At 47.2% G+C, this 25651-nt stretch overlaps 1 protein-coding gene across 2 annotated transcripts in view; it reads left to right on the top strand.

Moving 5' to 3' along the window:
- The window catches only part of DNAJB6 (DnaJ heat shock protein family (Hsp40) member B6), a 510499-nt gene that overhangs the window by 197735 nt on the left and 287113 nt on the right, over positions 1 to 25651 (top strand). The window contains exon 8 of one of the 2 annotated variants that reach the window (XM_086941496.1): positions 24475 to 24545. In XM_086941496.1, coding sequence (XP_086797622.1) covers positions 24475 to 24545 — 71 coding nt within the window. Of the gene's footprint in view, positions 1 to 24474; positions 25506 to 25651 lie in introns of those variants that run through there. The other variant, XM_086941497.1, reaches the window with a different exon arrangement.

Raw genomic sequence — 25651 nt, forward strand, 5'->3', positions numbered from 1 at the left:
CCAGAGGAGAGATTGTTTCATATCAATCTTCTGAAATTGTGGGCGATACGTTTGGCTCTCAAGGCCTTTCTCCCTTCCCTTTGCGGTCAGTCGGTTCAAGTCCGGATGATCAACACTGCTGCGATGTGGTTTGTCAACAAGCAGTAGGGTTGTACCGTCTATGCAGAGTGGCGTTGCGGCTCTGGTATTAGGCTCAGGACCATCGGATTTGTTTGATGGCAAATCACCTGGCTGGGGTGCTGAAGATGTATGCAGGCAGTCTCAGTCGGCAGTTCTCCGCCAACCACAAGTGGAGGCTTCATCCGGAAGTGGTTCAACACTTGTTCCAGACGTGGGGAGCTCCTCAGGTGGACCTGTTTGCCACTCTTGAACGTGCAGTGCCCGACATCCTGCAGTCTCCAGTTTCAGAGGCAGGGAGCGTTGGAGGATCAGTTGAGTTGGAGCTCACAACTCCTTTACGCGTTTCCTCCCATACCCTTGATTCCTCAGGTTCTAAGGCAGATTCGCCAAGTCCGGTCCCAAGTTATATTGATCTCCCCGGATTGGCCAAGAAGGGTGTGGCTTCTTCACCTTTCGTCACACCCACCGTTCCGTCTTCCTCTCAGGGTAGACCTCCTCTTGCAGTCGGAGGGGCAGGTTCTAACCCCCCCCCCCCCCCCCCCCATCTCCAGATCCTGCACCTTCATGCCTGGAGATTGAACGGGCAACCTGAATTCTTTCTCTCTCCCACCTGATGTGGTGGATGTTTTATTATCTGCCAGGCGACACTCCACCAAGTCTATCTACGCCTACAGGTGGTCAACATTTATTAAATGCTGTGCAGAGAAGTCTATTGATCCCTTTAAAGCTCATCTTTCAGATGTTCTTTGTTTTTTGCTGCATTTGGCCCAGCAGGGTTGTGCTGTGGTTACTGTTGAAGGATATTTGTCGGCTTTATCAGCATATCTTTGTTTCTCTGATCAGCCGTCTCTTTTTAAGTCTCCAATTGTTTTAAGGTTTATTAAGGGGCTTACTTATGTTTCTGCCCACTCCCTTCGTTATACCCCCAGTGGGATTTAAATCTAGTTTTAACTTTCTTAATGGGTTCCCTTTTGAACCTATGCATAGTTCCTTTGAGACTGATGTCATTCATAACGGTCTTCCTTGTGGCTATCGCCTCGACCAGGAGGGTTAGTGAACTTCAGCCTTTGAGTTCAAAGCCTCCTTTTCTGACTATTCGTGCTGAAAGGTTGGTTCTTAGGACCAGAACTGCTTTTCGTCCTAAGGTGGTAACTCCCTTCCATTTAGGGCAGTCCATTACCCTCCCTACTTTCTATCCTCCCCCCTCACCCTTCCAAGGAGGAGAGGCTTCACCACTTGGAACCTAGGAGGGCGATTAGTTTCTATCTGGATAGAACGAAAGACTTGCGACAGGATGCGCAGCTCTTTGTGGACTACGTTGGACGCATGAAGGGCAAGGCGGTGCACAAGCGCACTTTATCCAGATGGATCATCTTGTGCATCAAGATCTGCTACGCTCTGGCTGGTAAGGAGCCTCCTGAAGGCATTAGCTCATTCCACCAGGGCTAAATCATCTACTTCTGCCTTGTCCAGAGGTGTTCCTGTGTTGGACATCTGCAAGGCCGCAACTTGAGCCTCCTTCCACACTTTCGCGAAGCATTGCTTCTTAGATTCCGAAGTGAGGAGGGACGGCCATTTTGCGAGATTTTTTGGTATAGAAGGGTGGACACTCGCCTCCGGAGGTTGCACTGCTGTGGGATTCTATTCATAAGGTGAGGAATCCACAGGCAGATGTATCTACCAGAAGAACAAGTTATCCAGTATTAGGGGTGTCTTTCATAGATTCACATGTCTGAATCATTCCCCGTCGTCGAGACGGGAGTCTCCGGTATATAGAAAAGTAATGTCCTATAGACATACATAGAGAGAAGGTGGCCTAAGGGTCCCTCCCTAGTAGCCTATCTCTGTTCTTTTGTAAAAAGGACCACACTCTAGAAGAGAGCCAATCAGATAACACCTCCCTCTAGAACCTTCCTGTCAGGAGTCTCAGTCTCACAGATTTTCTACCGCACGTTGTGCTAGGGAGTCTCCACCTGAGTTCTCCTCAGGTTTGCTTGTTTTAAGCTTATTTCTTAACTATTTTGAATTACTTTCAGCAAAATCGGACTATGGCTGACCCACAGAAGAGGGGTCTCTTCAGAGCTTGTGCTTCTTGTAATAAGAAGAGATTACATATTGAGGACCAGCACAAGACATGTCTTTACTGTCTGTATCCGGACCATTCGCCAAAGGAATGCAAAATTTGTAGAACATTCTCTACAAAAACGCTTAAGGACAGAGAAGGACGACTTTTAATCTGGCTGAACAAACTTAAGACCGGGGACAGCTTGGAGTCTTCAGAGGACAGTGAGATTGCTTCTGTTTCCTCTAAATTATCCTTGAAGAGGCCAAGGGTTATTTCCCCTAGTACTACAGACGCTCCTCCTAAAAAGACTGCTAAAAAGTCTTCATAGGCTAAATGTTCAGCGTCCGACAATGAAGCTCATGCCTCCAGGAAGCCAGCGCCGACGACATCGTCAACGCTATCGTCCGCGCATAAAAAGACTGTGTCTCCTGTCCATGTTTCCACTTCAACAGTATCAACGACGACTGCGTCGTCGGCGTTTTCATCGTCGACGAAGACTACTCCATCGTCGTCGGCGGGTAAGACTGTGTCTTCGATTATCCTCATTAATAACCAGTCGTCGACTCTTAAGATCTCGTCGATGACGTCTTCGTCTAAGTCAGTGTCGACGACGAAGCCAAGGACGTAGACGCCTTTGCCGTCGACGGGTGTGCAGTCGACGACGACAAGGACGAAAGTTAAATCGGTGCAGTTATCGTCAACGAGGGCACTAACGACGACATTGTCGATGATACAGTGGAAGCAGTCGGAGATGATTCCTCCGACGGGGAGTGTGGTTTCTATGCCGTCGGCGACCTTACCTTCGGTGGTTTCGGTTTTAACAGATGAGGATGGTCTACAGCAATCCTCTCAAAGAGTAAAGACTGTGAAGAAGGCGCTTACACCGGACTTAACGTCTCCGAGTAGGGTGCAAAAATTGCCACCATCTCGTCTTCTGCAGGATGAAGACTCAGATGAGGAACAGGACATGCAGGCTACGAGTCCATCTCACCTGGTGGTAAAGTGCCAAAGCACTGACGAGGTAGACTACGTGGAATTTACTCAAGAACATTCTGTTCAATCACAGGTCCAGACACAAATCACACCAATGGTATGTCTACCAGCGTCCATAGTATCAGACTTAAGGTTTTTGATCCAGGACTACAAACAAAGGTTTCCAGACTCTTCCACCCCACAGGCAGCGGGACCGGTTCCATCAACGACGCGGGTGACTGCTTCTCCACGTGCTAGACCACCGCCCTTGGTGTCCCATCAGGAAAGGGAACCAGTACAAGATCTTCCGTCATCTGACGATGAGAAGGTAGATCAAGAAGAGGGGGAAGTCCAATCTGATCATGGGGACGATGTGGACTATATAGCTTCTTCCCCAGCCTCGCCTGAACCTACAAGCTCAGACTCACCTCCTGCAGAAATAGGAGGGTTCCACAATCTAGTAGAAAGAGCGGCTAAAAGGTTCCATATGACTATGGAATCTCATGAAACTGACTGTTTTCTTTATGATTTTAAGGACCCGATTAAGAAGACAACCCGGTCCATTCGCATTATTGAGCACATATGGGAGCAGGGTCTGCAAATAATGCAAACACCAGCCTCAGTGTCGGTGGTTGTGCCGAAACTGGATAAGAAGTACAAGGCCCCATCAACGGCACCAGCTTGCCTTACAGGCCAACCCAAGCCGGATTCGGTGGTCACTCAGGCGGCACAGAAAAATGCTAGGAACCCATCCTCGCAGGTGACAGCTCCACCAGATAAAGAGGGTAGGAAGCTGGACAGCATTGGGAAACGGTTCTCTACCACCTCAGCCATGACAGTGAAAGTGGCAAACTCAATTGCGCTGTTAGGAAGCTATAACAGGCAGTTGTGGGCTGACATTGCTCCGTATCTCTCCGAGCTACCAGACGACCCGAAAGAAGACGTTCAATCCCTACTCAAAGAGGGCCAAACATCGGCTTCTGAACTGATTGACTGTGCTATGGATATAGCAATGACTGGTTTTAGGCAGCTGTCTGGGGCAGCAGCATTGCGGAGGCAGGGGTGGCTCAAGGCTACCTCATTTAGGCAGCAGGTACAGGCTAAAGTCCTCGCCATGCCTTACAACGGAAAACACCTATTTAGGGAGAAAGTTGATGAGGCCCTGCAAGCGATAAAAAAGGATACGGATACGGCAAAAGCACTGGGCACACTTCAATTCAGAAATCAGTCCTTTCGCGGGAGCAGGGGCAAAGGTCAATCCTCTTACAGAGGAAACTATCAAAACAGGTCCTCCTTTTCATATAAACCATGCCGGTCACAATTCCAGTCACGACAGCAGCAGCAAGGTCGGCAGACCTCTTATTGAAAATCCTACTATTGAGGGAAGAATCAAAAGAGAACCACTGGCGGACGCCAATGACTTTTTCCAGCAGCCAGTCCCACCACCATCTCATTCTTTTAAAATTGGAGGAAATCTAACCAACTACCTCCACAATTGGAAAGCAATTACAACCGACCGATGGGTGCTGCAATTGATACAATTTGGACACTCCATAGAATTCAAACAATTCCCCCGACAACCCCTCCTCGTATAATGCACCACAGCAACATGCGATTGCTCCTTCAAGAAATCTTCTCTATGTTAAAAAAAGGAGCAATAGAGCGAGTACCATCGGCTCACAGAGGGAAGGGATTTTACTCCCGCTTCTTCCTGATCCAAAAGAAGAAGAAATGGAGGCCCATATTGGATCTCAGGGCACTCAACGCATTCTTGAAGAGTCAATCGTTTCGCACGGTGACGATACAGGAGATCTTGGGACTCTTGGAGGAGGGGGATTTCATGACGTCGTTAGATCTACAAGACGCGTACTTTCACATCTCTATCCACAAACGGCCCAGGAAATTACTCAGATTTGCAGTGGCAGGTCAACACTACCAATTCTGTGTCCTACCATTTGGACTCAAGTCTGCGCCCAGGATTTTCACCAAATGCCTCTCCCCGGTTGCAGAATTCCTCAGGCAGCATGGACACCAAGTCTTCCCATATTTGGACGACTGCCTGGTAAAGTACCATCTCTAGCAGACGCAACTGCATCCTCCAACGCCTGTCTGAATCTCTTCAGGCATCTGGGTTTGACACTCAACCACGAGAAATCCACTTTGCAACCCTCCCGGGTCATTACCTTTCTTGGGGCGACGTTGGATACGGTAAATGCGAAGGCATTCCCATCTCAGGAGAGGAAACACAAGCTCGTCTCTCTGGGCGCGTCAGTGGCCTCAAAGAAGACTTTACCAGTCCGTACATTCAAATCACTCTTAGGGATGATGTCCTCGTGCATCCTGCTTATACCGCACTGTCGCCTCAGGATGCGTCCGCTGCAAGAGGCTCTGTCCAGACAGTGGACTCAATGCTCGGGATCCTTCGAGGACCGCATTGCGATCACACAGCAAATACCCAAGGCACTGCAGTGGTGGTCGCTCAAGAACCTTTCACAAGGGTTGCCGTTTCTGCTCCCTGCAGCTAATTACGTAATGACAACGATGCTTCTCTGGAGGGTTGGGGAGCAGTCCTTCAGGAATTACAGATCAGTGGCAAGTGGACAAACCAGGAAAAACAGCTTCATATCGACCTCCTGGAGCTGAGAGCGGTTTTCCTAGCCCTGCAGGCTTTCATATCACGGATCAAGAACTCCCCAGTGCTCGTCGGGACCCACAACACCACGACGATGCACTACTTGAACAAACAGGGAGGGATGCATTCGCTCACACTATCTCGCGAATCGCAGAAGATCTGGAATTGGCTTGTTCTCCACAACATCTCATTAAAAGCGGAGCACGTCCCAGGCAAGGACAATGTCATAGCAGATGAACTGAGCAGGCAGAGGTCTCTATCCCACGAATTGGAGCTCAACATGGAAATGGTAGCTTACATCTTTTCGGTGTGGGGAACACCGCAGATCGACCTGTTTGTGACCAGGGAAAAAGCCAAATGCCAAAACTACGCAAGTTGGCATCCCCAGTCAATATCCCTCGGAAATGCATTTTCCATCGCATGGTGCAACGTATTTGCGTACGCATTTCCGCCATTCCCAATGATCCCCAGGGTCCTCAGGAAAATGAAGGCGGAGCCTTGCACTCTGATTCTGATTGCCCCATTCTGGCCGAGACAGCACTGGTTTACGGACCTTCATCGCCTCTCACTGCAACCGCCAATCCGCCTGCTTCAACATCCATCTCTGCTCACGATGAGCAACAAGCCGGTTCAACATCCAGATCTGAAATCTCTCAGGTTATTGGCTTGGCTCCTGAGTACCGAGAGTTCAGTAAACTGAGCATTCCGCAGGAGTGTAAAGACGTCCTAGCCAAGGCAAGAGCGGACAGTACTAGCAAGACAAATTCCCTGAAGTGGAAACGTTTTTGTGTATGGTGTGCGGACAACGGTCTACGTCCCTTCCGCACCTCTCCGGAACCAATATTACCCTATCTGCTACATCTGGCGCAGTCGGGCTTGGCCCATGCATCCATTAGAGTACATCTGGCTGCAATTTCAAGATTTAAAAGAACATTGAAAGGACCCTCCCTCTGGTCCAATAGACTGATAAAACAGTTCCTCAAGGGATTTTACAGATCCTTTCCTCGGCCACAAATAATTCCTCCAACATGGCATCTCAATGTGGTTCTTAATCAATTGATGAAACACCCTTTTGAACCCATCCATAGGGCGGATATCCAATATCTTTCATGGAAGACAGCCCTTCTACTTGCACTTACATCAGCAAGGAGGGTCAGTGAATTGCAGGCTCTTTCCATACAAGACCCTTTCATGCAGTTTAAGGGTGACCGAGTTGTTCTCCGAATAATCCTCAGTTCATTCTTAAAGTCCCCTCGGACTTCCACTTAAATGAGCCAGTGATCCTCAGGTCTTTTTTCCCAAATCCCAACACTGCAGTCGAAAGATCTTTGCACTCATTGGACCTTAGGAGGTGTCTGAAGTTTTATATTGACAAAACTAACAATTTCAGGAAATCAACTCAGCTATTCATAGCCTTCAGTAGACCACGGAAGGGTATGCCACTCTCAAAACAAAGTATTTCAAGATGGATATCTTCGGCAAATGCCTTTTGTCATGACAGAGCTGGACGGCTATTGCCAGTAAAAGTCAGAGCTCACTCTACAAGAGCAGTGTCCACTTCTGCGGCACTTTTTACAGGGGTGCCAGTTCTGGATCTCTGCAGAGCGGCAACTTGGAAGTCGCTGCATACCTTCACCAGGCACTACTGCCTGGATACAGAGCTGATGAAGGATGCGGCTGTGGGACAAGCAGTGTTACGCCATCTGTTTCAGTAAGGTGAGCCTTCCTCTCCCTCCATCCTTTGCTGGTATGCACATTCTATTATAATGTTTCTGGTTAATGGGTATCGTTTATCCATAGTTGCATGATATGTATTATTGGATGACTTGTATATGTTATTCCACCAGAAATGTGCACAATGTATTGCTTGCTACTCTGATTCAGGCATGTGAATCTATGAAAGACACCCCTAATACTGGATAAGAAATGCGTTACTTACCTGTAACTGCAGGTTCGAGGCATGTGGGCTGCTGAATTCAAATCTGTGCATAGATCGCCTCCTAGTGTTGGGTCCGGATGATTGAACATTGTTGTCCTGGAAGAGTCTTCGAAGTATCACGAGATAGGTGGCTCCTCCACCGAACTACAGTGCGCATGGGCATCCTCTCCATCTTCAGATTGTTTTTTTCCGCCATTGGGTTTGGATGTACTTTTCTTTACTCGGGTTCAGAAACTTTTCTTAAGGCCAAAAGGCCTTCGGGGTTGTCGGTATTATTTCGATCGGTGCCGAGTTATTGTTACAGTTATTCTACAGCAAGACGTCGAAGAGAGCTGCGTGACCTTTTCGACACCAGACGCCCGATCGTCGATGGAACGGAGCCCGTTCAAACGATTCCCCCTTTGTAACCCCAAGTACCCGCACATCGATGTACACCCAGTGTGCAACAAGTGCTTATCACCGGAGCACAATGAGGACAATTGTCTAGCTTGTGCTCGATTCAGGTTGAAGAAGACGCTTAGGCTCCGACGCGCAGCGAGGCAGACGATGGCGAAGCGAGCGCCCGACCCTGTGAATATCTTCGATGAGGCCGTCGAGACTGAGGATCCAGAACAGCTGTCGGATCCCGGTTCGGAGCATGGCTCCACCTATTATGAGGACGACGAAGAGGACGTAGACGATGAGAACGTCGTCGAGGTAATGGACGACGTATCACCCATCGGAGCCGTAGATGACGACTCGAGAGATGAACCAGGCCCGACAGTGGTTAAGGGGCCCAAAACAGACACTGAAAGGCTTCCAGGGGTCAGGTCGAGGCATCGCCAGAAGGCCTTAGCCAAGATCACGGCGAACATTCTATAGCCCCGCGTCTCGGCCCGGCTAAGAATATATCAAACGAGCCATCGGTCGAACTACTTAAAGCGAAACCGAAAGCCATCGAGCCGAACACAAAACCGAAACTGCTGAAGACAGTCTTCGGGTCGAAGGGTTCAAACCCATCGGATTAGACGAAGAAAGTGTTTACTCCCCTGCGGGGTCACAAACAAAGGGTGTCGAACCGAAAAAGGTCGGTGCGCTGAAATCCATCACTAAAGTCAAGCATGTCGAACCAACCAGGTCGACGTCGACTGACAGCAGCACAAACAAGGGACTTGAGTCTCGGAAGTTTCTCGATCCGAAGCAACGAGTCAACAAGCCACAGCTCGTCAAAGGCCTCGAGCCGAAATCCAAAAGCGGCTTGAAGAAGCACGTCGAGTCGAGGCAGAAGAGCGCGCCTCCCACGCAACAGGTGCCGAAGTCGACGCAAAGCCAAAAACACGTTGGCGAAAAGGAAAGTCGGTCAGACCTATATCGACGCCGGCCCCGAAGGTCAGTCTGTCTAAAGACACTATGCCACCGATAAAATTCGGACTGCCCCCAACTGCACGTCCTAAGGCGCTCGATCCGAAACCCGGAATCTAACCACCCAAGAAGGTGTCGATGGGAAAGAGGAATCATTCTCTAGAAGAGGACATTGTGTACCAAGAGCGCTCCTATGATGAGCAGTCCAAGCTACATATTGACTCCGACTCTGGCAGGCTTACTATTTATCAAAGGAAAATCAGGTCTGAAAATCCTCTTGAATCATATAAAATCCCACTCAAAAAGAAAAGGGATTCTTCTACATCGCCTGTCCTTTTTGAGACTGTGAGTTACCATGGCCAAGACACTTCTGCATACTCACCCACTCGTTCTAATGAAGATATGGAGTATGACTATGATGAACAATATAATTACCCTGCGGACACGGATCAGGATGACCAGACTCAAGCCTGGACAGACCCTGTTGACCCGGGGGAGTCCGACTATTCCTGACACTCCTGCTTATCCTATCAAAACTTCACCAACAGGGGATACAGCTGCGTTTAACGCATTAAAAGAAAGGGCAGCACAGAATCATGATGTGGAAATGCATGCTGACCCAATTGAAGAGGACTTCCTATTTGACACTTTCTTCACTTCAGAGAAATCAGTTAAGACATTGCCAATGCTGAAAGATGTCCTTAAACACGCAGGAGACCTTTTCAAAGAAACCACAAGAGCAAGGATTGTTAACCCCAGAATTGAAAGAAAATACAGACCGGCGCCTGTGGACCCTACATATATTAAGGGACAGCTGCCATTGGACTCTTTGGTGGTTTCAAATGCTCGTAAGCGTGCCAACTCACAAACTACTGGTGATGCCCCTCCTCCAGACAAGGAGTCAAAAATATTAGAAGCTTCTGGAAAGAGAGTAGCTGCTCAAGCAGCTAATATCTGGATCATTTCTAATACACAGGCCCTGTTAGCCAGATACGATAGGGCGCATTATGACACACTAGAGCAACTGCTACAACATTTGCCTGATGTCTACAAGGAGGGAGCAGAAACACTGATACAAGAAGGGAAACTCATATCCAACGCATCTGTTAGACCTGGCACCTTGGCGTGAGTTTCCCTTCCACTTTTTGCTGGTGTGCCTCCGATGTTTTGCTGGTTTTCCGCTACTCAGGGCACTGCGCCACGGCCAACCCGTGCCGCAGTGCAAGTGCTCCCTACTGTAAATTGTACATGTGATTGATGTCCATGATTGGTGCATTGGATTTACTGTTAGTCCCTAGTAAAGTGCACTAGGAGTGCCAGGGCTTGTGAATGCCAATACTGCTAGTGGGCCTGCAGCGCTGGTTGCGCCACCCACAGAAGCAGCCTTAAGATGTGTCTAGGATCTGCCATTGCAGAACCTGCGTGCTGTCTCGTACTGTCATGCTGGCTGGGCAAGTGCACCCACTTGCCAGCCTCTAAACCTTCCCTTGACTTCATATTAGTCACCCCTATGGTAGGCCTGAGGGCAGGGTGCATTGTAAGTGTAAGGTAGGACAAGCCCTGATGTGCGTGGCATGTCCTAGTAGTGAATTACCACTAAATTGGTATTTCACTATTGTAAGGCTACCTGCTTCCCTTAGGCCAGAATGGGCTGCTGGAATTATTACACTCTATAATCCCAGCAGGCTCAGGGAGCATGGTAGAGAGTCATGTTTAGTATGCCTGTACTCAGAATAATAAAATGTTTCTTTTAGTAAAGTTTATTTTAATATCCTGTGTTTGTAAATGCTACTTTTAGAAAGTTAGCATTTGCTTGCCTAACCATTTCAGCCCGCCTCTGCTGGTATTTGTATCTGACTGTTTGGGATGTGTGAGTGACAGGGCTGGGGGATGACAGGTGGTGAATGCGAAGATTACACCTTAGTGGGAGGTAGGAGTGGCTCTTGACTCTGAATCGAGCTGTGCTCTGCCACCACAATGCTGGCTCCACCCTCCTGGGGAGCGACTGATGACTCAGCCGGCACCTGGCCCAGGAAGGGCGAAGCCCCATCAACAAGGTACTTCTGGCTGCCCCTGTCCACACAATGCTGGCTCCACCTCCTGTGGAGCGTCTGATGTGCCTGCCCCTCACACTGAAAGCAGAAGCCGGATTGCACCCAACAAAGTACTCAGAGACTGAAAGTGGCTATGCAAAGGCCCCCCTGGCCTGTAAGAACAAAAGAAACTGGGTATAAAAGTAGGAGCCCTGCTCCTTGTAAATTAGATCCGGTTTGTGCTACAGAAGAAACTCTGCCCGAAGAGAAGGACCTGGAAGGACAAGGAGGAGTGCTGTTTCTTGCCTGTGTCTGGTGCCTTGCTGCAGAAGGAGAGGGAAAGAAAAGACTACAAGAAGACTTTTGCTTTGTAACACTTTGTGCCAAACTTTGCTGAGAGATCTCCAAGGGCTTGCCTGTGAACTTGCCCCCTGACCAGCGCCCCAGGAACAGTGGGCGCTACCCCCTGACAGAGGAACCACTGCGAGACGCTGTCTCCCCTCTGCAAGCCTCTCCAGGAAAAGCGGAGCGCGCTGTGACCATCGCGCTCTTCAGCAACGCTCTGGGAGCTGCCCTCCCTCTAAACAAAGTGACTGCCGCCTGCCTGGTCCAGAAGCATCGTAAAGATCAGCCCAGCTGATCCGAGCACAGTGACTGACCCCGAGCTGCAGCTCGCAACGTGAAGAGAGGTGGCGCCCGGTGCCTGCTTGCCCCCGTCGTGTCTTGTGCCCCTGAACGCGCCGCCGCTGTCCGAGAAACAGCTGTTGCGTGGGGTGCCTGAACGTCGCCTGGATTAATAGAGGCCTGCGCCGAGGAGTGCTGTCCCCTAAGTGTGCCCGCCTGATCAGGAAACCCCGAGGCGCTGGCCCCGTGCAACCCGGCCCGCACAGCAACGTCAACCCACGAGCCAGACCCGAGCCGCCGCTCGCTCCAAGCACCGGACGGAAGACAACGCGACGCGGACTGCCGCATTGACCTGCGCCCCACCAACTCTCCCGCAAGGTACTGTTTCCTTCCCGCTGCCTCGCCCAGCCCTCGGAGCTGCGTGCGGAGCGCTCCCAGGGCCCCCGCTCTCTCTCCCATCGTCAACCGCGCCCTGCCGCGCAGAGAGACCAGCGGACCGCTGGAGGAATCCTGGTAAATCACCAGGGCCGAGAAAAGTACCGTGAGGAGCCCAGAATCCCCATGCGGGGGATTCAAGCTGAATGAGAACTGTTGGTGAAACCCTAACACTGAAGACTGATTATTGCTAAAATAAGAACTGTGGCAACCTAATTGAAAGTATACTGGAACCGTTTTTGCATTGAACCAAGACTGTATTTACAAGCCTGCTTGAAACTTATATAAAGATATATATTTTTACAAATACAGTTTGGTGTCCTTGTGTGGTGGGTTGGTTGTGGAGGTGTAATATTGCAGATGTTTAACCCTATGTGCCCCAGAGATTAGCCTAAGACTGCTTAAGCCACACTACCTAGAGGGTAAGCAGAGGTTGTCTTGAAGGTAACCCTCAGCCCTGAAGAGGAAGAGAGTCCCTGCTTGTCGCTAGTGTTGCACTGCGCCAACTAGAGACTCCCCCTTCCTACAGCATCCATTAAATGTGCGCTTGACGCAGCAGACACCGCAGCCAGGGCCATTAACACAAGTATCATGCTCAGGAGGCATGCTTGGTTACGCATCTTTGGGTACAAACCTGACATTCAAACCACATTATTGAATCAGCCTGTGAAACCTAATTTTTTTATTTGGTCCTGATGTGGACACAATATTAGAGAAAATTAAAAAAGACACAGACAGCCAAGTCTATGGGTGCCCTGCAGTCACAACAATTCAGAGGAGGCTCCTTTTGTCGCTCCGGTGAAAGAGGAGCTACGCGAGGCCAGGCATCCAGCAGACTCCATACAATAAAGGGAGCACACAAACCACCTATAATAACAATAGAGGTGGATACCCTGGCAATAGCAGCAAAGGCAGAGGACGAGGTAATAACACCAGATCCTCCGCCAATACTAAACAGTGACGTCTTGTCACTGCCCACAGACCATGTAACACCGGTCGGGGGAAGATTACAACAGTTCCTGCCAGCCTGGGAGAGCATTGCCACAGACAGGTGGGTGAGACAACTTATTCAGTACGGCTATTGTCTAGAGCTAACCTCCACTCCACCCAACATACCCCCAAGGCACCGTCCTATGTCCGCAGAGCACATACACTTATTGCAGCAAGAGGTCATCAGCATGCTGCAAAAAGGGGCCATAGAACTCGTACCTATAGAACAACAGGGTACAGGGGTATACTCGCTGTACTTCTTAATTCCCAAAAAGGATGGGTCTCTCAGGCCAATACTGGACCTCAGGCCCCTAAACCAATACATTTTGTCAGAACATTTTCACATGCTCACATTACAGCAGGTTCTACCATCACTCAGTCAGGGAGATTTCCTCGCAACACTGGACTTAAAAGACGCCTATTTCCACATACCAATACATCCGGCACACAGGAAATATCTCAGGTTTACAATACAGAATCAGCACTACCAGTTCAACCCCCAGGGTATTTACCAAGTGCCTGGCGACAGTGGCTGCACACCTACGGAGACAGCATATTCATGTCTACCCATATCTGGACGACTGGCTTATCCAAGCAAAGTCAGCCCAACAGTGTGCCAGCCACATGTCCCGCCCCATTCACCTCCTACACTGCCTCGGATTCTCGTTAAACTACCCAAAGTCTCATCTTCAACCCGCCCACGTACAATAGTACCTGGGAGCGACAATAAACACTCTGGCAGCAAAGGCACAGCCAAACTCAGCAAGAATCAACAGCATTTAATTACTGATTCAAAAATTCAGACCTCAACACTCGCTCCCAGCGCGGGTATTTATGCAGTTGATAGGCATGATGGCCTGCATCTTCATAGTCCCTCACGCGAGACTACACATGCGTCCGCTTCAGGAGTGCTTAGCACGGCAATGGAACCAGGCTCAAGGACAATTGAAAGACCTAGTGTTGGTGACCGGTCGTGCATACCACTCTCCGCATTGGTGGAATCCACAAAACCTTTGCGAGGGACGACAGTTCCAAGAGCCTGTGCCACAAAAAGTGCTTACGACTGACTCATCTCTCCTGGGATGGGGAGCGCATGTCCTCCAATACACAGTGCAGGGACTGTGGACGACACAGCAAAAGAAGATGCACATCAACCTGCTGGAACTGAGGGCAATCTTCATGGCACTGAAGGCGTTCAAGGTACATTTGTGCAACAAAGTTGTGTTGATCCGGACAGACAACATGACTGCCATGTACTACATACAAAAGCAGGGAGGGACACACTCTCCACAGTTGTCACATCTAGCACAAAGCATGTGGAAGTGGGCCATTCAGAGAAACATATTCCTCATGGCGGAACACCTCCCAGGCAGGACAATGAGATGGCGGATCTGCTCAGCAGACACAGCCACCAAATGCACAAGTGGGAGATTCATCCCTCGGTGCTACAACCGTACTTCCAGCAGTGGGGTCACCCAGACATAGACCTGTACGCCACCAGGGAAAACGCAAAATGCCAAAGCTTCGCCGCCAGGTTTCCACATCCGCAGTCTTAGGGCAATGCGATATGGATGAACTGGTCAGGCTGGTTTGCGTACCCTTTTCCCCCAGCTCCGCTCATACCGCTAGTGGCACGCAAACTGCGACAACACTCCTTGGCACTCATTCTAGTTGCTCCAACGTGGGCGAGGCAACCATGGTACACCACGTTCCTGGAACTTTCCGTGGTGCCTCATCAAAGGCTGAGGCTGACACCCAGTCTTTTAACGCAGAGCCATGGAGACATTCAGCACCCAGATCCGCAACAGTTAAACCTTGCGATCTGGCACCTGAAGTCATAGAATTTGGTTACCTAAACTTGCCTCCTGACTGTATGAATATTATCAAGGAGGCCAGGCGACCCACCACCAGAGCGTGCTATGCGGCGAAGTGGAAACGATTTGTCATTTATTGTACCAATAATGACATAAATCCACTGGATGCTTCAACTCAAAACATCATATGTTATCTGTTATGTTTACACAGATGCAATCTAGCATACAGTTCCATACGTATACATTTAGCTGCAGTGGCAGCTTATCTTCAGAACAGGCAACATCTTTCACTCTTCAGAGGGCCTGCTATTAAGGCTTTAATGTAGTGACTCAAACGAGTGATTCCTTTGCGACACCCACCTTCACCTGTCTGGAACCTAAACATGGTTCTCACCAGACTGATGGGACCACCCTTTGAACCACTACACTCGTGCGAAATACAGTTCCTAACGTGGAAAGTGGCTTTTTTAGTGGCGATTACATCACTTCGAGAAGTTAGTGAGCTGCAAGCCCTAACTATTCAGGAGCCATTCATCCAAATTCACGCGAATAGGGTAGTGCTGCGTACAAACCTTAAGTTTATGCCAAAGGTGGTGTCCCAGTTTCACATCAATCAAACGATAGAACTGCCAGTGTTCTTCCCAAATCCAGATTCAGTGGCAGAAAGAGCTCTACATACACTAGACTTAAAGAGAGCTCTCCTGTACTATATAGACAGAACAACACTTTTCAGGAAAACTAAGCAACTGTTTGTTGCCTTTTCACCACAGCACAAAGGCAACCCCATTTCCAAGTCAGGTATAGCCAGATTGATTAAGTAAATACAGATTTGTTATCAGAAAGCTAAACTCACATTACCAGTTCCCCCACGAGCGCATTCAACACGCAAGTTAGGGGCATCCGTGGCTTTCCTTGGAAACATTCCTCTAGAAGACATATGTACAGCAGCCACATGGACAACCATACATACATTTACCAAACACTACTGTGTAGATGTACACTCCAAACAGCAAGCTGCTGTAGGACAGGCTGTTCTAAAGACTCTATTTCAGACTGCTGCAGCTGGCACAGGTAGCCACCGCTACGTTCTATGCACAGATATGAATTCAGCAGCCCACATGCCTCGAACGGAATATGCTACTTACCAGTATGCATCTGTTCTTGACATGTAGGGCTGCTGACATTCATATCGCCCACCCTCCTCCCCGGTGCCTGTCGCAGCTGTAGCACTCAGAATTAATCTCAGGCATGGTCATCACTCACTGTATCATACTCCATCTCTGCCACAATGGCGAAAAACAATCTGAGAATGGAGAGGATGCCCATGCGCACTGTAGTCCAGAGGAGGAGCCACCTATCTTGTGATACTTCGAAGACTCTTCCAGGACAACAATGTGCAATCATCCGGACCCAACACTAGGCGGCGATCTATGCACGGATATGAATGTCAGCAGCCCTACATGCCAAGAACAGATGCATACTGGTAAGTAGCATATTCCTTATCCAGTATTGGTGTCTTTCTTAGATTCACATGCAACCCTCCCGCCTCCCCTGGAAGGACTCACCTATCTCTCTATCAGTGCTACGCCTACCTAGCTTGGTGCGTACGAAAATCTGAGAGACTGAGGCTCCTGACAGGAAGGTTTTAGAGGGAGGTGTTATCCGATTGGCTCTCTTCTAGAGTTTGGTCCTTTTTACAAAAGGTCATAGATAGGCTACTAAGGTGGGACCCTTAGGCCTACTTCTCTCTATGTATGTCTATAGGACATTACTTTTCTATATACCGGAGACTCCCGTCTCGACGGCGGGGAATGATTCAGGCATGTGAATCTATGAAAGACACCAATACTGGATAACTGCAGTTACAGGTAAGTAACGCATTTCTTACTTGCCTTAGGTAATGCTTTTTCTGGTGGACAAAGTATCTGCCTATGGATTCCTCACTGGTTCACCCTCCTCCCCGTTGTCCACCCTTTTATACCATAAAAGAGATATTGGTTAATATAGTTGTTTCATATTGTCATTTTGTATTGCCTCTGTTTTGGCTTTGTGTAGGCTTATAGGAAATGTTTACATCCTTTTGCTTTCCTATTTCACTTTACACTGTGTGTATTTGTTTACTATGTATGCATTGTATCTATGGTTGGTCCACCCGTTCACCTCTGAGGCACGGAAAAAATGGGTGGAACTGACGTCATCACGCCGACGTGGGTTTATGGCTCCAGTGGCGTCATGCGGAGCCGCGTGCGGTCCCAAGACATTGTAACGACCTTGTCGGCGTGGAGAGCTAGGAAAAAAGTTTCAGCTGAATGCTGGTGCAGGGGATATTCATAAGGTGAGCAATCCACAGGCAGATACTGTATTCACCAGAAAGAGTTACCGAAGATAAGTAACTTGTTCATTTCTGGGTCATATAGATGAGGAAATGATTTGAAAGAAGACTGAGCTGGAGACCTTGAAGGCGGTTCTGAGAAACGCAAGGAGCAACGAAAGCACCCTTACAAACCTTACAAAAGGTGTTTCTATTCTGAGAGGGTTCAAACCCTTAAATGATTGCAAGAATACCACCAACAGCAGCAGCAAATACCTTTCCAGCAGCAACAAAGGCGTCATCCAAAAGGAAGAGCTGCCACCTACCTGCCCAAGCAGGAAATCTTACAGACTCCAAAGACTGAGCCTCTTCTTCCCCTCCTATTGCTTACTCCTTTAGGGGGAAGTATTTCTTTGTATCTAACAGAGTGGCAATCTAACACAAATTATGCCATGTTTCAAAATATTGTACAGAATGGTTATTGCCTCAGATTCACCAGTCCTCCACCAAATAGTCCACCAAAATCATCCAATCGACATCTGAAAATGCTTACTGTTGCCAACGATATACACTGGTAAGGTAGCAAATTACCGGAGCTCCAGCCCCAAATGCTATCCCCCAGGCAATTTATAAAACTAACCCCACAAAATGGGCTGAAGCAAGGACTCTACTTTTTAACAGCGCCCTAACGGGAGCAATGTTCATAGCCTCATGGAAAGGCTCAATCGTCTCCCCCATTTTCAAAGGAGGTAACAAACTTTGTGAGAAAGTGGCTCTATATATACTGGACCAGAATAAGGTACAGTGTGTATAGAGTCCACAAACCCCAGTGGTATAACACAGGTTAAAGCCAGGTGTGACCTTACGCTCTAAAGTGGTAGCTTGGTTGAGCAGTAAGGCAGTACCCGAGGACAGTGTAAACTTAAAGCATTTGTTGTACACACTCAGTCAGCAAAAGGTCTCACACACTCAAAGACTGAACTCCATGCCAATTGTTTTTATATCAAAAGATATAGTTGTTTTATTTCTAGAACCACAGGTATCAACAAAATATACTGATCTCAATATGTGAGGTCTCAGATGAGTACTTTGCAGAAAGGCAAACTTTGTAAAGACAATAGGTACAGGGGTTGCAGTAGGCAACACAATTCTACACACAATTTAGCATTGTGCTCAATGGATTTCATTATATAAACACAGTTGATTACTTTGTAGATTACTTTGGTAATTCCAGGACTAGCTCTTGGGTTCAGTCCTGGGGTCTAAGCTGAAAACAATTTAGCAAAAACGTTTTAGGTATTGTAGTGATTTTTCACGAATTAAAAGCTATTTTAAAAGTTCACACTTAAAAGCTTTTCAACAGGACTCTGGCAATGTTATCCAATGGGAGAAAATTCAGGTTGCAGGTAAAGTACGATCTCGTTACTTTTGTAGTCTCTTGGGGCCAGCACTGGGGTCATCTCAAAACAGGTAAGTAATTACGTTTCAGTATTTCGTATGATTTTTAAAGAATATTTCTAGTTTTCAAAAGCAGACAGAAGAAATTTAATAGAAAAGCAGACAATGGATTCCAATGGAGAAAATACAAGTTACTAGTAAACCCGGTAAGGATTACTTTTGCGGTTCAGTACTGGGCTACAAGGTACAGTACTGGCTTCTCCCCTGATCACAGGTGAGTACTTCGGAATTCAGAATTCGGGTGATTTTACATGAATATTTTTGGTTTCCAGAACTTCACACTTGGAAGATTTTTCGAGTCAAACCAATCAATGTTATTCAATGGCAGGTAAGTGAGTTATCGGTTTCCAGGTGAGTACTTGGCTGGTGAAGTTAGGGTTCTGGGCATAGACTCAAGGGTCCCCCAGGGTCAGGTAAGTACAGTTGGTTCATCCCCAGCGGCACAGGGGCGGCCGGGTGGGATGCAGAGGTAGTTAGGCCCAATGTTATCCAATGAGGGAAAGGGGCCCTCCGGTTGGTGGCTGCTGGCTAGCAAGCCATGCGGCTGTGGGAGCTGGGCTCCTGGTCACTTGCTCAGGGCAAATGGGGAAGTAGGATAGAGTACAGGTTGCACTGCCAGAGGCATTCGGGCGGCTGGGTGCAGGGTGCTTTTGACCCGTCAGGCGCTCAATGTTAGTCAATGAGGAACTTGAAAAGGGAGCAAAGGCTGCATGCTCGGGACGAAGGATCTTCTGGAGCGACCAACACTTCGAGGGGTAAGTTGGGGTGTTGGAGGATAGGTAGGCACCCAGGTGTTGCGCACAGGGGGCCATGGGGTGCCGGGTGCAGGGGTGTCTTTTGAGGTTGGGAAATCGTACCCCCTGCTGGTCGCGGACGGAGGGATCCTCTGTCCTGAGGCTGCAGGCGTTGAGGAGTGCCTTTTGGCACTGGACTTTGGGTCCCAGTTACCAGGGGGACGTCCTCTTGGTCCTGGATCACTCTGACGCGGGCAGGGCTGGGCGGGTGCAGAGTGGGTTGGTCCGGAGCTTCCTGGCTGGCACCAGGTGTGTTGTTGCAGCAGAGCCTCTGCTGATGAGTCCCAGGCATTAAGAGGGTCAAGGCAGGCAGGTCCTCTGGGTGTCCCAAGGTTGCTGTCCGCAGGAGTCACCGGGATTAGGCAGGAGCAGGTTCCAGGATCGACAGGCCGGTAGGGCTGGGGCCAAGTCAGTTGTTGTCGTCCTGCTAGCAGATGCATGGCTGGTCCTCTTCCTCTTGATCTTCTTTCTTCTTTTCTTATCGGGATCTGAGGAAGGAAGGTTCAGGGAGCCCCTAAATACTGAATTCAGGGGCGTAACAGGTAGGGCAAGGACAGGGACCAATAGGTACCTGCCCTAGCCTGCTCCTCTCCTGTGGGAGGGGGACAGGAGCCTTGCTGTGATTGGGCAGGGCTCCCCATCTTCAAGATGGCCGGAGCCCCGTGTTGTGCTTCACCTAGTCTCCCCCATCTGAGGGAGTGGGGTCGGCATAGGCTGGCATCCCCCCCCCCCCCCTTCCTTCCTGACGTAGATTTTCTCGCCAGTCTTCCTGCCAGAGTGGGGGCCAGAACTGGTGGGGCCAGTTGCTGGGGGCAGCAAATGGTCTGGAGAAGCTCACAGAGGCGGCATGCCATTGAAGCTTCCCCCTGCCCATCCTGGGGGAGGAGACCTAGCACCTCGCCCAGGGTGTGCATTGTTGGAGGCCCAGGAGAGCGCGGGGCTCTCCCCCCTAAGGGTCCAGCAACATGTCTGCTGTGTGGCAGCCTCTGCAGTCACTCAGTCCTGACATGGATTGTAGGTTAGGTTTTCAGGGGGCATCTCTAAGATGCCCTCTGGTGCACTTCACATTAAATCCCACACTGGCATCAGTGCGGGTTTAATGTGCTGAGAAGTTTGGTACCAAACTTGTCAGTCTTCAGTGTAGCCATTATGGTGCTGGGGAGTTCGTAGTGACAACCTCCCAGCACCATATACTCTTAATGGCATCACTGCACTTACAGTGCCCGGGAATGGCCCTGGGTACTGTAGGGGCCCAGGGCTCATGCACCTGTGCCCACACCTCTGGCATAGGGCACCCAGCTAGAGGGGCGACTGAAGTATGCCATGACAGTGGGTTCTGTGGGCATGGCACACAGGGGTTTGTGCCATGTCGACTCTGCAGGCTGAGTGTCTAAGTAGCAGAGCTAAACAAAGGCAGTGTGTGGGTGTCTGAGTACAGGGCCCCTGATGGTGGCACAATAAGTGCTGCAGCCCTCAGTGGTCCTCTCTGGTCACCATGCCCTGAGTGCCTAGGGTACCATTTACTAGGGGCTGATAGGTTGCCAGAGATGCCAATTGGGTTTTAGTTTCAAAACATTTTATGGGAAGGAACACAGACCCTGGGTAACTGGTTGGCAGGAACCCAGGGCACACTCAGTCAAAGCACATCAGCAGTTCAGAAAACAAGTGGGGGCATACCAAGGCAAGAAAGATGGCACTTTCTCACAAACTTGACCCAGGGAACTACAGGCTGATTAACCCTAATTGACCGAGGTAAAACACTATTCCCAGATCCTGCTAGAGCCCCTCCTCGAATGGGCTACCTGGACTCAATTATTCTGCTTAATCAAACGGGTTTCACAAGAAAAACTGGAACCTTGACCACTATGATGGTCTTATCCCTCATTCTACAGTCCTCAAAGTGCAAAACTTCCTCTTTATCTGTTACATCGACCTCCAAGCTGCCTTTGGCTGTGTAAACCGAAACAGGCTCTGGAGGAAATGAAGAAACTGTCTCGTTCCCCTGGCCCTTCTAGGAGCAGTTGAAAATCTATACTCTAACACTTGGGTTAGCATTGAACTGGGAAGTGGTGCTAACTTATCAAGTGCCATTCAAACAACTACCAGACTCAAACAGGGGGGTGTTTTGGCCCCCATATAATTTAACTCTTTCCTGGGATACCTGTCCCCAGCCTTGCCCTCCGTTTTTCACGTGCTCTGAAATTTGGGTTGATAAAATTATCAAATCTCCTCTACGCCGACGACCTGGTGCTATTCAGCCGGACAAGGGTGGGCATGCGGCATCTTCTGGGTGCCACCCAAGCATATTCCTCAGCAAATGGCTTGAAGATGAACAGCAAAAAGATAAAATTCATGATTTTCTCCAGGGGCAATCTCGAAGCAAAGGCCAGTTGGTTTCTTGATGGTGACTAGGCTGATGAAACAAGATAATTTAAATCTCTCAGCTGTCACCACATTTCAACAGATAGTATGATGAGTGTTTGAGAAGTCACAGTAACCGAAACCAGCAATGCTCGGAGTTCCAGTTGCCCTACTAGATGGCCTAGATTGATGTAAGATTATTATACTTCTTTCTCCAATACCTGGAAAGTGAGCTGCAACCAATTCCACCCCAGGAGGAGCCCCTACAGCCTCCTCCACCAAAGATTCCAAGGATAGCTCAGCCTCATCTTCCACACAGAAAGACTTTGGCTGTTCTTCCACACCGCCACTATAATCCCACATATCTTGAAACTGGCTTGTTGAGTGACAGCGATGTAAAGGACAAGGGGGTGAGCTCCTAGAGCATTTGCAAAGTGCTGACAAGTAGCTTGATTATATGTAAGGCTCCCTTTTTTCCGTTGTTACTGATTTTTACAGATGACAGAAAACATTTATTTTCTTGTCTGTATTTATTTTTAAATGTGGATAGAAATGGAAATTGGGTTTCTTTTTGAGTAATTCTAAATACTGTCTGCCATGACAGCCAGGTCAATAGCTGTGTGGATTGATAGCTAACGGGGTTAAAAAACAAAGGACTTTTGGTAAAGAGGCTTTAACAGAAGTAGATATGCCCATGGTTGGTACTGAAATTTACATATTTTCTTATAAGTACAGTGATTTATCGTCTGCTGGTGCTTACATTTACCAGTCCAATAAATATGGAACTAAACTAATTTCAGCTTCATTTTTCCACAAACCCCAAAATAAATACAGATAGTTAACAAAAAATAAATATGGATAAATACAGACGGAAATGTCAGAAAAATAAATACCATAAAACAGGGAGCCCTAATTATATATCATTTGCATCTGGTGCACCTACACCACCTCATGCGAACTCCCCACTGGATCACATATCTCATTTTCAAATATTGGTCATTGGACTCAGATTATCGACTGGGAATATTTCAGCAAGTGAATCTATTAAAGATACCAACATTGGAGAACTGTTTCAGGTAAGTAACTACTTTCTTATCGCAATAAAAAAGATGCTATTCTGAACCATAACACTAGGTCGCAAGATTTTCCTCGACACAGAACTGAAGAATATCTCAGTTACACAAACGAACTCCGGTGTGTATTTATTTTTGCTTATGTTAAGCATAGCAGCTGTTACTCCTTGCATAAAAGGTATTCAGCTCTCCTTAATCCAGTTTCTTTTTGTAGTGTGTTGAAGGTTTTCTGCTAGTAAGGGAGTCCTTTCCTACACCAGAGCTTTATATTGTATTATAATTGATGCAGCCATTTTTTTGAAACTATGCTTAAATTATCTATAAATCATATTTCTTTGTTACTGTTATTTGGCTATAACCTCTGTTTGTGCAACGAGTGACAGCCAAGAATTCTCTACCCAGAGCCATACACTGTTCCACAAAAATACATTTGATGCTTTATCTCACAGAGATTACATCTGATTGTGTGAAAAAATTCACATTGCTCATCCTTTCTTGAGAATCCAAGTCATCCTCCAGAGATCCTGCCATACCTTGTTTAGAATCTTATGGATTGTTTGTATAACCAAATTAAAATGGTTTATTATGGGTTTTGCAGGATATAAACAGTCCATTCCAAGATGTTTAGTTTCATGTATACAATTCTGTTTAACCAAAAAGTAAACCGTAGAAATTAAGTGCACCTGGAAAAAGCTAATATGACATTACTGTTGAGGAATAACCCCATAACTAAAATCTGAAGAACAGCAACCCGGGGATCAATCCATGTGCTTACCAGACATCCTGGTTCAGACTTGAGAATAGATTCCCATGTGGGTCAAGCCTCCAATACCTTTGTTTAATATTGCCTATTCTTACAAGTGTGTTAGATATCCTTGCAGTTTGTCCACAACTTTTCTTTGGAGAAGAGGGTGGAGATGTGGAATGTTACAATTATATGTGTTTGACTATCAATTAAGATCCTGTACCAGGAGTGAAAAGTTACTTCTAGTAGTCTCAGTTGTTATAGTAATCTTCGTTGAAGTGATGAGTAGCCAGCTTCATCTGTGTTCTCAATATTATGGCATCTGTTTAAGGAAGACTGCTGCTGTATCAAATTAACTCAATTTCAATGACTGAAGTAAAGCATTTAGGGTCAGTGACACCAAGGTAATGTTGCCTGCAAATGGACACTTAATGAAATGTTTCTTTTTGTGAAAGTTATTTGAGGATCTTTCACCAAGGCAGAGGTTTACAGTTTAATTTAAATAATAATTCTCTTGATTCAGACCTAGTGTTACATAGGTAAGTTTACCTGTGTCTTCATCATTACTTTTGTGTTTTAAATAGCTGGTAATCTTCAATCCATTTCAGAGACGATTGTGTGAGGAACACAAAGCACACTAGTCTTAATCTGGAGTTGTTACTTAAATCCAAAAGACTGTTTGTTTTGTCTAGTCCTTGTATCATATTAAACAGCGCATTTCTAAATTGTATTTACCGATCTTACTGACTAGTGGTTTTGTTTTAAAGAATTATTGAGAATGGACAAGAAAGAGTGGAGGTCGAAGAAGATGGCCAATTAAAGTCCTTAACAGTAAATGGTAAGGAGCAGCTGCTACGCTTGGATAACAAATAAATTCAACGCACGCATTTAACCGAAATGTTAACCTAAAACGAGCACCATTTGTGGATTAACAGGAACGTATTTTGAAGATTTCAAAGGAACTGTACTTTGAGCATTACTGTACCTATTCTACAAAGTATTTATAAAAAGCTCGATGGAGCTTATACTTGTCATAGACTTTCAGTTCTGCGTCGGGACCATGTTCATAATTATTTTTGTCTTAATATTGTTGTAAATTTTGTACGCGTTTAGTTTTTATTAAATTGTAGGTGAACCGTCGTTCTTCGTAAGGCTGGTACAAAATGTACTGTAACATTTGCATGAATCTTGCTTTACTGTTTTGTTTAAAATGTCACGTAGTACTAAATCTGATGTAAATTTAACATTTCCAGCAGTTTTAATTCTCACTTTTTATACATGTGGCAGTGAATGTTAATAATTAATCCATTCCAGAATATTTTCTAGTTGTGCATGAATGCTGGCAGATTGTTTTGACAATTGTTGAACTGTGTATTGTTTCTAAGCATAAGCAAATACAAATGAGAGCAAACTGGACTACAATCTTTTGCTTGACATTGGAAATTAATAAATGCTGATGTTTGTGGTGCATTCTTTCATGCATAGTATCTGCAGCTTTTTGTGTCTGTGTGATTCTGCAGTAGGGTAAACTTATTGTTTTTTTCCTTGAAGCTTACATTGAGAACTTTAATTTGTTTTGCAAATGTTTTCCCGTTGATGGAAAACATTTCCTATACCCTTGCGTTTAGTACTGCAACTCCTAAAATAGAAGTACATAAACAAACAGTGCTAAATGGTACAGGGATTTGATCCCTTGTGGAATGAATAATTTAAGTGTGTGCACTTAGATGTGCAATAATTTACCATTTTTAAAACTTTTGTTTTTTCAATAAAATTTGCCATTGTACAAACCTTTGAAGAGAGCTCCTTGGTATTCTTGAAGAACATTAGTTATTAAAAAAAAAATCTCTAGAAGTACCTCACAGTAGTGCAACTCTCTTTGCTTTACACATACATGTCCAGCTCAATTTGCAAACGATCAAATACATTTGCCTTCTGATGGAT

This window comes from Lissotriton vulgaris, chromosome 10, assembly GCF_964263255.1.
Source record: "Lissotriton vulgaris chromosome 10, aLisVul1.2, whole genome shotgun sequence".
Lineage (NCBI taxonomy): Eukaryota > Metazoa > Chordata > Amphibia > Caudata > Salamandridae > Lissotriton > Lissotriton vulgaris.